Source organism: Capricornis sumatraensis, chromosome 8, assembly GCF_032405125.1.
Source record: "Capricornis sumatraensis isolate serow.1 chromosome 8, serow.2, whole genome shotgun sequence".
NCBI classification, from domain to species: domain Eukaryota; kingdom Metazoa; phylum Chordata; class Mammalia; order Artiodactyla; family Bovidae; genus Capricornis; species Capricornis sumatraensis.
This window is the reverse complement of record NC_091076.1, coordinates 78,643,708-78,656,336: the sequence shown is the minus strand read 5'-3', so window position 1 is coordinate 78,656,336 and position 12,629 is coordinate 78,643,708. Positions and strand designations below refer to the sequence as shown.

The 12,629-nt window shown below is 46.7% G+C and overlaps 1 protein-coding gene across 1 annotated transcript in view; it reads left to right on the top strand.

Moving 5' to 3' along the window:
* Window positions 1–12,629, top strand: part of PIK3R5 (phosphoinositide-3-kinase regulatory subunit 5) — a 72,461-nt gene that overhangs the window by 50,962 nt on the left and 8,870 nt on the right. The window contains exons 4-5 of the mRNA XM_068976906.1: window positions 1,033–1,101; window positions 1,886–2,024. Of these exons, the coding sequence (XP_068833007.1) occupies window positions 1,033–1,101; window positions 1,886–2,024 (208 nt within the window). The remainder of the gene's footprint in view (window positions 1–1,032; window positions 1,102–1,885; window positions 2,025–12,629) is intronic.

Here is a 12,629-nt window from a genome sequence, read left to right as displayed (position 1 = left end):
TTGGGAAAGCAGTTTGGCAATATATTTCCAAGATCATAAATATGGTTATAGTCTTTGAACCATTGATTCTACTTCTTGAACTCTGTCATAGATAGATAATCCAAATTATAGGAGTGTGCACAAAAGTTTTCATTGCATGAGTACTTAGAATAGCAATACATAATTTCAAGTGTATAAAACAAAGCTAATAAATTATGGAGCTCTACCAGAAGGAGTATTATACAGCTAATAAAAATGATGAATAGTACTCAAGAGAAGAAACAAAATTTAATACATTATAAAATTTTAGGGAGTTCCCTGGTGGCCCACTCGTTAGAACTCAGTGCTTTCACTGTTCTTGCCTGGGTTCATTCCCTGGCTGGGGAACTAAGATTCTGCAAGTTGCAGGATGTGGCCAAAGAACATGGAAAAAAATTATTTTCAACTTTTTTAATCCAGAAAGGAAAAAGTTAATGTTTGTAATTTATGTACATTTTTAAAAAATCCATTAAATTGGGACTTCCCCGGTTAGGACTTTGCCTTCCAATTCAGGGGATGCGGGCTTGATCCCTCATCGGTGAGCTAAGATCCCACATGCCTTGTGACCAAAAAAACAAAACATAAAAAAGGAACCAGAAGAAATAATATTATAAAAAATTCAATAAAGACTTTTTAAAAACTCCACAAAATTAAAAGATCAACAACAAACTAGAAAACATATATACAACACAAATAATAGATAACTGTGTAACCAGGAGGGGGATAAAGGTGGTCTTAGAGATGATGTAGAAAGACAGAAATCCGTTTATCATACTGTATGTAAAAGACATGAAGTGTAAAAATACATACCCAATGATTACAACTTTGCAAAGGAAAATACATAGAGAAACGTGGTGTAGGGAGCGGTAAGTTGAAATATTAGCCGTGGCTAAAGGGGATATTGAGGGATTTTTTTTAACTTTTATTTTCTGAAAGTTTGTCCTGTGATTACTTTTCACTTAATGGGTTGTGCACCCCATGAGTGAGCCCCTGCCCATCCTGTCCTCCACACAGGTCCAAGAGAAGGGCACCTATGACCTCCTGGCCCCTCTGGCCCTGCTGTTCTACTCCACTCTCCTCTGTGTAAGTTCCCGGATGGGCCAGCCTTGGGGGCTGCGGGGGAGGGAAGGGAAGAACAGCCTCCTGGGGGGGGGGCGGGCAGAGCCCTCACAGCTCCGAGGATAAAGGCACAGCAAGAGAAGCTGTCCACCGATGACACTGCAGATGGGTGTTACCCCTCTGATGGCTTCAGATGACCATTTGAGAGACCTCCAGTGACTCCCCATGGACACCATCGTGTCAGGACTATCTGGGGACCCACGGAAGGGATGCAGTCACAGCCTGGTCCCAGTCACAGACAGGTTCTGCTAAGAGATGTGGTGTCCACCTCCTTTTGTACCCCCAGTGGTCAGTTCCCCCAGTGCGGTCACCCCCTGTTCACCAGACCAGTGGCACCAGATGACTCCATGTACATTGAGTCAGTCCACTTCAAAGAATAAACATTTGCCTCTCATGAGGATATTTAAATAAAGACGATTTAGCCCTGAAGACCATTCCGTAGCAGCAGTGGCCCCATTTACGATGACCTCCAAGGGGACAGCTTTTCAGAATTTGGTAAATTGTTTTGTTTGGTGAAAGCCAGGCCCCTGTCGTAGAGACATCCTTGGGCACCATCTCACCTGGCCGTCTGTAACTCACTTCTTGTGGGTAACTTTCAATTCTGCCCGCCTTCTCCCTGGGACACACTGCTGCCAGGAAAGGTGTGCCCTTTGTGGAACATTCCAGAAAGAAGCCAGGTCTGCCCTGGAATATCAGTGAACTTTTTCTCACCCGGACTTCTCTGCCTACCGCTCCCTCTCCACCCCAGACGCCACACTTCCCGCCAGACTCAGACCTCCTTCTGAAAGCATCCAGAACCTACCACCGATTCCTGACCTGGCCGGTTCCTTACTGCAGCATCTGCCAGGAACTGCTCACCTTCATCGATGCTGAACTGAAGGCCCCAGGTGAGTATGGAGGCGGCCAGCACGTGGGACAGGGACCCTACAGGTCAGGAGATTCCCCGCCCTTCTGAAACTGGGCTAGGACCCTCCTCACCTCGCGTCCCTCAGCTTATCTCTGTCCATGGCCCGCCTCACAACCTTGGAGTCCCTCTTCATACGGCACTCGTGCTCCACGTCTACATCAACACCAGAAGACTGAAAGCTATGAACACCAGCAGGAACTCCAGGAGGAGTTCTCAGGGGGAGCTGAGCAGAGGTTCAGGTCAAGGAAACCCCATCTCATGGCTTGTGCCTCTGTTCCGGTTTGCCAAGGGATTGGTCTCTGAGGTTGCCCAGCTCAGACAGAGAAGCCGCCACAGTGTTGACAAGAGGCCCTTGTTTGTTCTCTTTACCCCAGAGCAGATAGGGGGATATATGTGTGATGGACTAGGTTCTGGCCAGGGAAGGTGGCTGGTGCCAGGAATGAACAGGCAGACGGACACCATGACAGTGTGGGCAAGTGGTACTCAGGGTCCTTGAGAAACTGCAGGTGCCATAACACAGGGGTCCCCAACCTCCAGGATTTAATGCCTGATGACCTGAGGTGGAGCTGATGTAATAATAATAGAAATAGAGCACACAATAAGTGTAATATGCTTGAACTGTCCTGAAACCATTCCCCCGCAATCTGTGGAAAAATTGTCTTCCATGAGACTGGTCCCTGGTGCCAAAAAATGGTTGGAAAGGGAAAGTGTTAGTCCCTCAGTCGTGTCCAACTCTATACGACCCCATGGACTGTAGCCCGCCAGGCTCCTCTGTCCAGGGCATTCTCCAGGCAAGAATACTGGAATGGGTTGCCATTCCTTTCTCCAGGGGATCATCCCAACCCAGGGATTGAACCGAGGTCTCCTGCATTTCAGGCAGATTCTCTACCATCTGAGCCACCAGGGAAGTTCAAAAAGAGTTGGGACTTTCACCAACATGGAAACAAGGTCTAACAAAGCTATTGTAAGAGCAAGAAAAATGTAATCAAGTACAATTTACTGACAGGTGGCCCCTCATTTGAGTAATTCCTCATATCAGTGGCTCAAAGGAGTAGTCACTTAAACATCCTAGTAGATGCCTCTGAAACATTTGATAAAATTCAGTATCTATTCTGAATAAAAATATCTTGGTTTAAAAAAAAATTCAACATCCATATTCCTGATATTCAAAGCCCCTCCAATATGTGGAAACTATTAATATATGGAAGGGTCCTTAATAAGGTAACAACCCATAGTGAAATACTAGAAGCATTTCTGTTATTAACAACTTTCCTCTTTGTGCTTATACGATTTTGCCTATGCAAAAAGACAAAAGTAAGGAATATTTCCTCTTCCAGAGAAGATAAAATTTTAATTTCGCAGAGTTCAAACAATTGGTTATCTATCAAGACTGTGAGAATCACCCAAAGCAATGTCAAACTAATAATCAGGGAGCTAAGAGCTTTTTCATATAATAGCATCAACTCGTAAGAAAACATAATGGGAAAAAATAATTTACAATAGCAACTAAAAATATAAAATAAATAAAGAAATGTGAATAACCTACACAGAGACAGCAAACTTTACTGAAGGATGAAGAATTTAAGAGACTTTGTTGGATTGAGTCAATATTGTAATAATATCCAGTATTACGGAAATAAATGTAACCGTGATAAAAAATACCAATATCTTTAAAATTTTGACAAAATAAAGTCTATTGAACAGAATAAATGCTCTACAGTGGCATTTATTATGTATTTCTTTCTGTATTCTTAGGGAAAAGTAAGAAAGGAATATTTCCCTACTGGGTCTTTAAAAGTACTATAAGGCTATGGCTATTAAAATAGTACAGTGTTGTTATAAGAATAGATAAATTAATGGGATGAAATAGAATGTCTCAGAACAGATTAAGTGTATAAAAATGTATTATATGACAAAGAAGCCTCCACAAGTCAGTAATGAAAAAAATTGTCATTTAATAAATGGTATTAGGATAATTGACGGACTGAGAATTGGACAGGTTAAAATTCTATCTCAAAAAGCATTGAGTGCTAGTGCAAGCATAAAAATATCTTTCAGATGGATTAAATGTTTAAGCGTGGAAATCAAGACCATGAAAGGAATGAAAGAAAAATAGGTTATATGAGCCTGGAGTGGAGAACAGATGGCAAATGTGTCCCCCCACCCAAGGCACAAATAATAAAGGGCTGACAGATTTGAGAGCATGAAATGAAAGCTTCTCTATGGCAGAACCCACCATAAATGGAAAGTGAATAAGCAACTAAGAAAAATATTTGCAACGAACAATATATCAAGCCCATGAAGAGTTCTTTTGTCAACTGAAAAAAAAAGCAAACACACCAATGGAAGTATCGATACAAGGATATGATTCAAGCACATCCAGAAAGAACCATTTACAGCTGAGCAACACCCCTCCAGAATATTTACCCTCACTAGTAGTAAAGAAAATCCAGAGCTAAATAGTGAAGACAGCTTTTTCCCCTATCAAATTGGTAAACCTAAATATAGAACAAAAATACCAGTGTTGCTCAGGAAGTGGGGCGGGAGGGTGTCCTCTAAAGCATTAAAAGTAATGATCTTTTCACCCAGAAATTCCATTCCTAGAAGTTTATAACCTGATGAATAATTATGGATGTTGCAAAGGTTTAGCTACAAAGGTGTTCATTGCTGCATTCTTTTTAATAATCTGCCAATTCCCAAAAACCTAAATATTGTACATATTAATAGTTGAATATATTGTACCAGAGTCATTTGGTGGAATCCTACTCGGTCATTTAAAATGAGATCATAGGGCTTCCCTGATGGCTCAGTGGTTAAGAATCCACCTGCCAATGCAGGAAACGGGTTTGACCCCTGATCTGGAAAGATCCCGTTCTGTGGAACAACTAAACCTGTGCGGCACAACCACTGAGCCTGTGCTCTAGAGCCAGGGAACTGCAACTGCTGAAGCCTATGCCCTGCAACAAGAGAAGCCTCCACAATGAGAAGCTAACGCAGCGCAACTTGAGAGTAGCTCATGCTTGCTGCAACTAGAGAAAGCCAGAGTAGCAACAAAGACCCAGCATAGCCAAAAATAAGTAACTAAGTAAAATGATATCATAGAAATAAGGTTACTAAGATGAAAAGACGTTTAGTAACTTGTTGAGTAAAAAAGCAGGCCCCCAAATACTATGTGTGTTGTAATCCCATTTTTTGTTTTATTCTTTTGAATCTGTATATGCCCCAGGCTCTGTTTAGTACCTAGAGTATCTAAGTGTCTGATCATGGGCATTAAATACACACAGAACAGATGTGCTGAATCTTATTCCCTAGTAATTAATGGACCCTAGAAAGCTCCAGACTGAAGCTTTATATGAAAAGTGCTTTGGAGAAATTTATGACTTCCCTTCCCAATTGATCATCTCATTTGTCTGCCCCCAACCAATGAGGTTGGGCTTGATTCCACCACAGAGCTTCCCTCGTGGCTCAGACAGTAAAGCGTTTGCGTGCAATGCAGACAGACCTGGATTCGATCCCTGGGTGGGGAAGATCCCCTGGAGAAGGAAATGGCAACACACTCCAGTATTCTTGCCTGGAAAATCCCATGGACGTAGGAGCCTGGCAGGTTACAGCCCATTGGGTCACAGAGTTGGACAGACCAAGCGACTTCACTCACAGCCAATCAGGGGCTTCCTAGGTGGTGTCAGCGGTAAAGAACCCGCCTGCTAATGCAGGAGATGTAAGAGAAGTGGGGTTCCATCCCTCTTTTGGGATTATCCCCTGGAGGAGGGCATGGAAACGCATTCCAGTATTCATGTCTGAAGAATCCCATGGACAGAAGAGCCTAGAGCCTGTCAGGCTACAGTCCATAGGATCACAAAGAGTCTGACACCACTGAAGCAACTTAGCATGTAACACAATCAGCTTATTCATCTGCCCAACCAATCAGCTAATCTATCTTCCTCCAACCTATCAGCTGATCTGTCTGCCCAGCCGATCAGCTGCTGTTACAGTCACTAAGGGCCTGGATAGGTACAGGCTATGTGTCCTTCAGTCAAAAGCTCCACACTGCATGAGCCTCACTTCCTGACAGAGGCTCGCATGGAAAAATCAAGAAATCAGGGAGGCTCTCAAGAGAATGGTTGGACAAAGGCAGGTGCTGAGGCACATGATAAACAGACAAGTAGGCCAACCTCGCTTTCCCAGGCACCCTAAATGAACAAACCAATTTAATCTCTTTCATTCCCTTCCTCCTCACTATCCCCCCAAACAGATCTAGATTGCTTCTGGGCTTCTTGGTGGTGACCAGAATTCCTTTAATGAGAAGGCAAAGCTTTTCTTCTTTTCTGTAACAGGACAGAAAGGATTTAAAATGCAAATGTCCTGGCAGGACCTTCAGTCTCTGCCTGAGATCTAAATGACATTCTTTTTGAAATGGGTCCGGGGGAGGGCTGTCACCTGCGTGCAGGGAGACCGCTTCCCAATTTCAAGTGGAACCAGCTGGCTGCCCTCTTGCCGCCCGCACGCTATGCCTTGAGATGTTTTTGTGGGCAACTGAGCAGGAACTCAGCTCCCAGCAGCCCCCAGCAAACAGATGTGAAGCTGAGAGGCGGGCTGTGGGGAGGCCCAGACACTGGGACCCGGGGTTCTATTGGGGAGAGGAGAGCCAAGCAGAGCAGCAGCTGGAGATGGAAATGGAGTGAGAGTCTTTGAACTCAGAGCAGTGAGGGCTCGTGGAACCCTAGCCACTCACTGCTGAGGGTCTTCCCCTGGATCTTGCCTCTGGGAGCATATGAGGGCTCAGGTGTGCTGGGGACCAAGCAAGTGCTGGAGGGGGATGCTCAGGCCAGGCTGCCCATGCCAGCAACGCCTCCTCTTCCAGGGGAAGCAGAACCGAAATAGGAAACCGTTTGCTCTTGCCAGACAATCCTTTTCAAACAGTTAAAAAGCCTCAAACTCAAACAGATGCATAGTGAGCCTGTGTCAAAGACGCATTCCAACTCTTACTGAGGGAACTAGCCAGGAAGGTGGGAGAGGCGGTTTAAAGGAGGGTGTCAGAAACTGAAATTAATTTCTCATCTAAGCCACGAAAAGATGGCAGAATTAGATACAAAATTAGTCAACATCATATAGGAGAATGAAACATCACACAGTGGGGAGAAAACCCTTTGACATTATCTTTTTAAAAAAATGTTTCATTGGAAGATAATTGCTTTACATTATTGTGCCGGCTTCTGCCATACATCATCATGAATCAGCCACAGGGATACATGTGTCCCCTCCCCCTTGAACCACCCTCCCACCTCCCATTCCATCCCACCCCTCTAGGTCGTCTGTCACAGAGCACTGGATTGAGCGCCCTGGGTCACACAGCAAATTCCCACTGGCTATCTATTTTACATATAGTATATATTTCCATGTAATGTGTATATTTCCATGCTACTCTCTCCTTTTGTCCTTCCCTTTTCTTCCTACACCGTTGCCACAAGTCTGTTCTCTGTGTCTGCATCTCCACTGATGCCCTGCAAATAGGTTAATCAGTGCTGTCTTTCTAGATTCCATTCAGTTCAGTTCAGTCGCTCAGTCATGTCTGACTCTGCGACCCCATGAACCGCAGCACACCAGGCCTCCCTGTCCATCACCAACTCCTGGAGTCCACCCAAATCCATGTCTCTTGAGTCAGTGATGCCGTCTAACCATCTCATCCTCTGTCCCCTTCTCCTGCCCTCAATCTGTCCCAGCATCAGGGTCTTTTCCAGTGAATCAGTTCCAATGAATCAGATAGCCAAAGTATTGGAGTTTCAGCTTCAACATCAGTCCTTCCAATGAACACCTAGGACTGATCTCCTTTAGGATGGAGTAGTTGGATCTCCTAGATTCCATACACACACGTTAATATATAATATTTGTCTTTCTCTTTCTGACTTACTTCACTCTGTACAACAAGCTCTAGGTTCATCCACCTCATTAGGACTGACTCAAATGTATTCTTTTATATAGCTGAATAATATTCCATTGTATTTATGTACCACAATTCCTGTATCAATTCATCTGTTGATGGACATCTAGGTTGCTTCCATGACATTATCTTTTATAGTGAACAAAAAGCACTCATCTCACATCCACAAGTAAGCCTCTAATTTCATGGAACCTGACCCCTCATTAATATTAATAGCAAGTAGTAAATTCAACCACATTAGCTTCTTCTCCTTAACCCTTAGGTGGGCTAGTTAGAAAGTGCTATGCTGTACTATGCTAACTCACTTCAGTCGTGTCTGACTCCGCCACCCTATGGACTGTAACCCACCAGGCACCTCTGTCCACAGGATTCTCCAGGCAAGAATCCTGGAGTGAGTTGCCCTATCCTCCTCCAGGGGATCTTCCTGACCCAGGGAGTGAACCAACATCTTCTGTGGCTCTCACACTGTAGGCGGATTCTTTACCACTGAGCCACCGGGGAAGTCCAGTTAGGAAGTGCTTTGGTGTAATTTGGTAAAGGCAGGTGGGTAATAGTTTTGCCTCACTGCTTAGTAGCTCCACCCGCAGTAACCCAGCTGAGGGAGGCAGTAGGGGGAAGGGGAGACCAGGCACTGAGCTCTGTGCAGGAGGCTGAGGCTGCATCACTTGGTGGTTACCAGTACTTGGCACAAGACCATCTTGGGGTCCCTACAACTCTGGAGCTGTGGGGCCTTTGGCAAGACATTTCACATCATAGGAGCCTCAATTTCCTCATCTGTAAAATGGGAGGATAGTCGTGTCTCCCTCTCAGCAGTCTGCGAGGATAATGCTGGCCTATTTTGATTTCCCATTGCTGGGGCAGGAGGGTTCAGAGTGGTTTTATCTTAGTAGGTGGATCCTGGCAAGGTCACAGGGAGAAGATGACAGGGACTTGGTGAGCTGGGCCCTCCACCCATGCGGCCTTGTGGAGTCAGTTGCCATGGAGATGAGTGAAACAGTTTATCCCACTTTGATGTGGCTGGGTGGCAGAGGAAGTGGGCAGGTTATCAAGCCTGCAGACCTCCCCCTTCTTCCTGACTCCACCCCCGCCATAGGGTCGCCCACTGCCTCCATCTGGGTGGCAGGAAGCCTCACGTCAGTACTTCCGGGTCCCACCCACCACAGCCCCCTTGGGTTCAGCCCGCATGTTTGTTGAGTATTTACTCTGTGCCTGCCTGGCTGTGCAGAACACAGCACTTGCCTGCTGAGAGTTGGTCTGTCATCCTGATGGGCGACAGTGGGCATCATATGTGTGAGTCACGCCTCAGTTTTCAAAGCACCCAGACCTGCACGATTGTATCACCCAGCCCCCAGCCCTGCAGAGCATGAGGGAAAAGCAGCATTGCTCCTGTTTTGTGCATGAGACGACTAGGACTCAGAAAAGTCTGATGATTCTTGCTTTAGCTATTAAGTCAAATGTGAGAGCAGGAACATGGGCTTTTGGATAACAAAGAACTCTGCTCTGTCACTTATTAGCTGATGACGTTGGACAGGTTACAGAAGCTCTCTGAGCCTCCTGATCAAAAGTAGGACTGTGTTCATAGCAGCTGTGTTGACAGTAGCCAAGACACGGAAGCAACCTAAGTGCCCATCAACAGATGAACAGATAAAGGAGTGTGTGTGTGTGTGTGTGTGAGAGAGAGAGAGTTCCATGGCTGCTGTCCAGGGAACCCCAGAAGGAAGGAAAGCATAAGAGGAAGCCAGTAGCCAGGAGTGTTCGTGTCAGGGTACGATGTGGGTCAGGAGGAGGAAGCCAGGATCATCTCCTGGGACAGCCGTGTGGCTAAGGCTGAGCCTCCCCTGCCTCGTGTCAGCCCTGGGGACTCTGCCTCACAATGACCAGGCGCCACGTCGTGTCCTCAGCATGGACGTTCCATAAGAATGTCATTAACGTGGTGCCAGTTCCTGCTTGGTGACACCAGCAGTGATTGTCACTCAGCCTCTGTCTTTGTCAGCTGTCCTATGCAGAATGGCCATTTCCAGTTATCACTTTAGAAAAGGGAAAGGGGTGGTGGAGGGATAATTTAGGAGTTTGGGATTAACAGTTACACACCACTATATATAAAACAGATAAACAGCAAGGACCTACTGTGTAGCACCGGGGACCATATTCAATACCTTGTAATAACCTATAATGGAAAAAACCTGAAAAAAAAAAAAAAACTGAATCACTTTGCTGTACACATAAAACTAACTTAGTGTTGTAAATCAACTATGCTGCTAAATCGCTTCAGTCGTGTCCGACTCTGCGACCCCATAGACAGCAGCGCACCAGGCTCCTCCGTCCCTGGGATTCTCCAGGCAAGAACACCGGAGTGGGCTGCCATTTCCTTCTCCAATGTGTGAAAGTGAAAAGTGAAAGTGAAGTCGCTCAGTCGTGTCCGACTCTTCGCGACCCCACGAACTGCAGCCTGCCAGGCTCCTCCACCCATGGGATTTTCCATGCAAGAGTACTGGAGTGGGGTGCCATTGCCTTCTCCAAAAATCAACTATACTTCAATCAAAAATAAATAAATTTTAAAAAATAAAAAGAAGGGAAGCTCAGTTGGGTAAACAAAGCTCAGTTATGAGGGCACTCCTGTGCCTGGACAAGGCATTTGCACTTCACCATGGCCGCCCACCATCAGCTCTCACTCACCAGGACACATCCCTTGCCCATATCGGGGGACCTTTTTGATTTCCTACATGTTAAGCCCAGACACAGAACCACCTAGGTGAGTTTTTTTGTTCAGCCCTGAGCCAGTCTTGGTCTAAGTAAGACCGTTTCAGAAAGTTGTTCGTGTCTGCTGAGTTGCCCAGGGAAAAGGTCAAAGAGGAGAGAAGCACCCACTGCCATGAGGCTCTCCAATAAGTGGAGGTTCGTTATCAAGAGAAGCCAAGGAAGGGGGATTTGATGGGTGTCTTTGGGGGAGGGGTAGAGAGTTTCAGCTGATGCTGTTGGAATCTGGGCTCTTCAGCACTTGCCAATCACTCTGTAAACAGCACCCACTAACAGAGCATCATCAGCCAACAGCAGCTCCCAGCTAATGATGCCATAATTCCCAAATGTGATTGTTTGTTGTTTACTCACTAAGTCGTGTCCGACTTTTTGCAACCCCATGGACTGTAACCTGCCAGGCTTCACTGTCCATGGGATTTGCCAGGCAAGAATACTGGAGTGCGTTGCCATTTCCTTCTCCAGGGGATCTTCCTGACTCAGGGATTGAACCCATGTCTCCTTCTTTGGCAGGCATTGGCAGGCGGATTCTTTACTGCTGAGCCACCAGGAAAGCCCCTAAGATGAGCAGGTGGAGAAACAGGATGTTAGAGAATGCTCCTTGTCCTGTAGACTACAGAGAACAGCAGGCTTCAAGGATAAAGTGGCCCACAGATCCTCCTGGACTGTGGCCCCAGCCTGGCCTGAGTCTACGGGGGCAGAACAGGGCGGCGGGGGTGTGGCATGACAGATCAATGGGGTGTGGGTTGCCTGTTAAGAACACTACATGGTATTTAAAATAGAAGTGTGGACAGATCAAGAGAAGACTTTGATGTCTGTGTGTTTTGGAGTCCGGGAGATTGGAGGGCAGGGAAACATGGGAGGGCCAGGGACATTGTTGGGGTTGAAGGGGCAAAGAGGGGACTTTTCTGTCATGTCTGTAGGCGGCCACTAGGTGGCGTCCTGAGTCCTGATAGTCATCACCTCTGTTTCAGGGACTTCCCTGTGGAAGTAGATATAACGTTAATATCTAAACATGTGACAATTACATAAAAGATACATCAAACAAAAGGCACCGAAATCAAAGAAATCAGATCTCAAGTTAGAATAGCACAAATTGGAAATGTTTGACCACTTACAAAACAAAAGTCACAGCCCTCTGCTTACAGCCGTCTCTAACCCCAGTCGTGGCTTTGACTCCCCCAGGAGGCTGCCTTCTGCTCCAAACTCTCACCCAGTCTACGCCCAGCAGAGTCCCTGTGAGGCTGTCCAAACCCTAATGAGGGGGACTGCCTGCCCCCACCCTCCGCCGCCAAATCCCAGCCCCCTCGGTGAGAAGAACCAGGTGTCGTGGAGTCTCCTCACTGTGGTTGACACGGCACCGAGTACCTACTTTCCAGCTACAGAACTAAGCTTCAGGGGAAAAGGGAAACTTTGGCTTGTTTCTTCTCAGCATCTTTGAATCAGGGGAGATGGAGAGATGGATGATGCCATAAAGGAAGGCTAGGATGGGATCCGTGGTGCAGACTCAGCCGCAGAGGAGGACAACGCCAGGCAGGACCGCGGAATACTGAGGGTCCCCCGAGGCAGGGCCGGGATGCTGAGGGAAGGCGGGTGGGGGTGGGGGCTGCTGGGGCTACGGCTCAGCTGCAGGAGGACGCCGGGACCTGGAGAGGTGGCAGAATCAGTGCCAGGTGGGCAGCGGGAGGCCACTTCAGGGTCCCTAGTCTCCTCCCTGGGTGCCCTGCCTCTCAGTTCCTAAAGACTGAAGCTTTGTGGGTTGGGTGGGGCCACGGAGGGGGCTGGGAGTCAGACTGTTAGAGGCCCTGGAGGCCAGGGGTCTAATCTTCCCCGTGTTCTGACCTTCATCTGGGAACTCCCAGTGCCAGCACCTCCAAGGAGCAGGGCCATGAC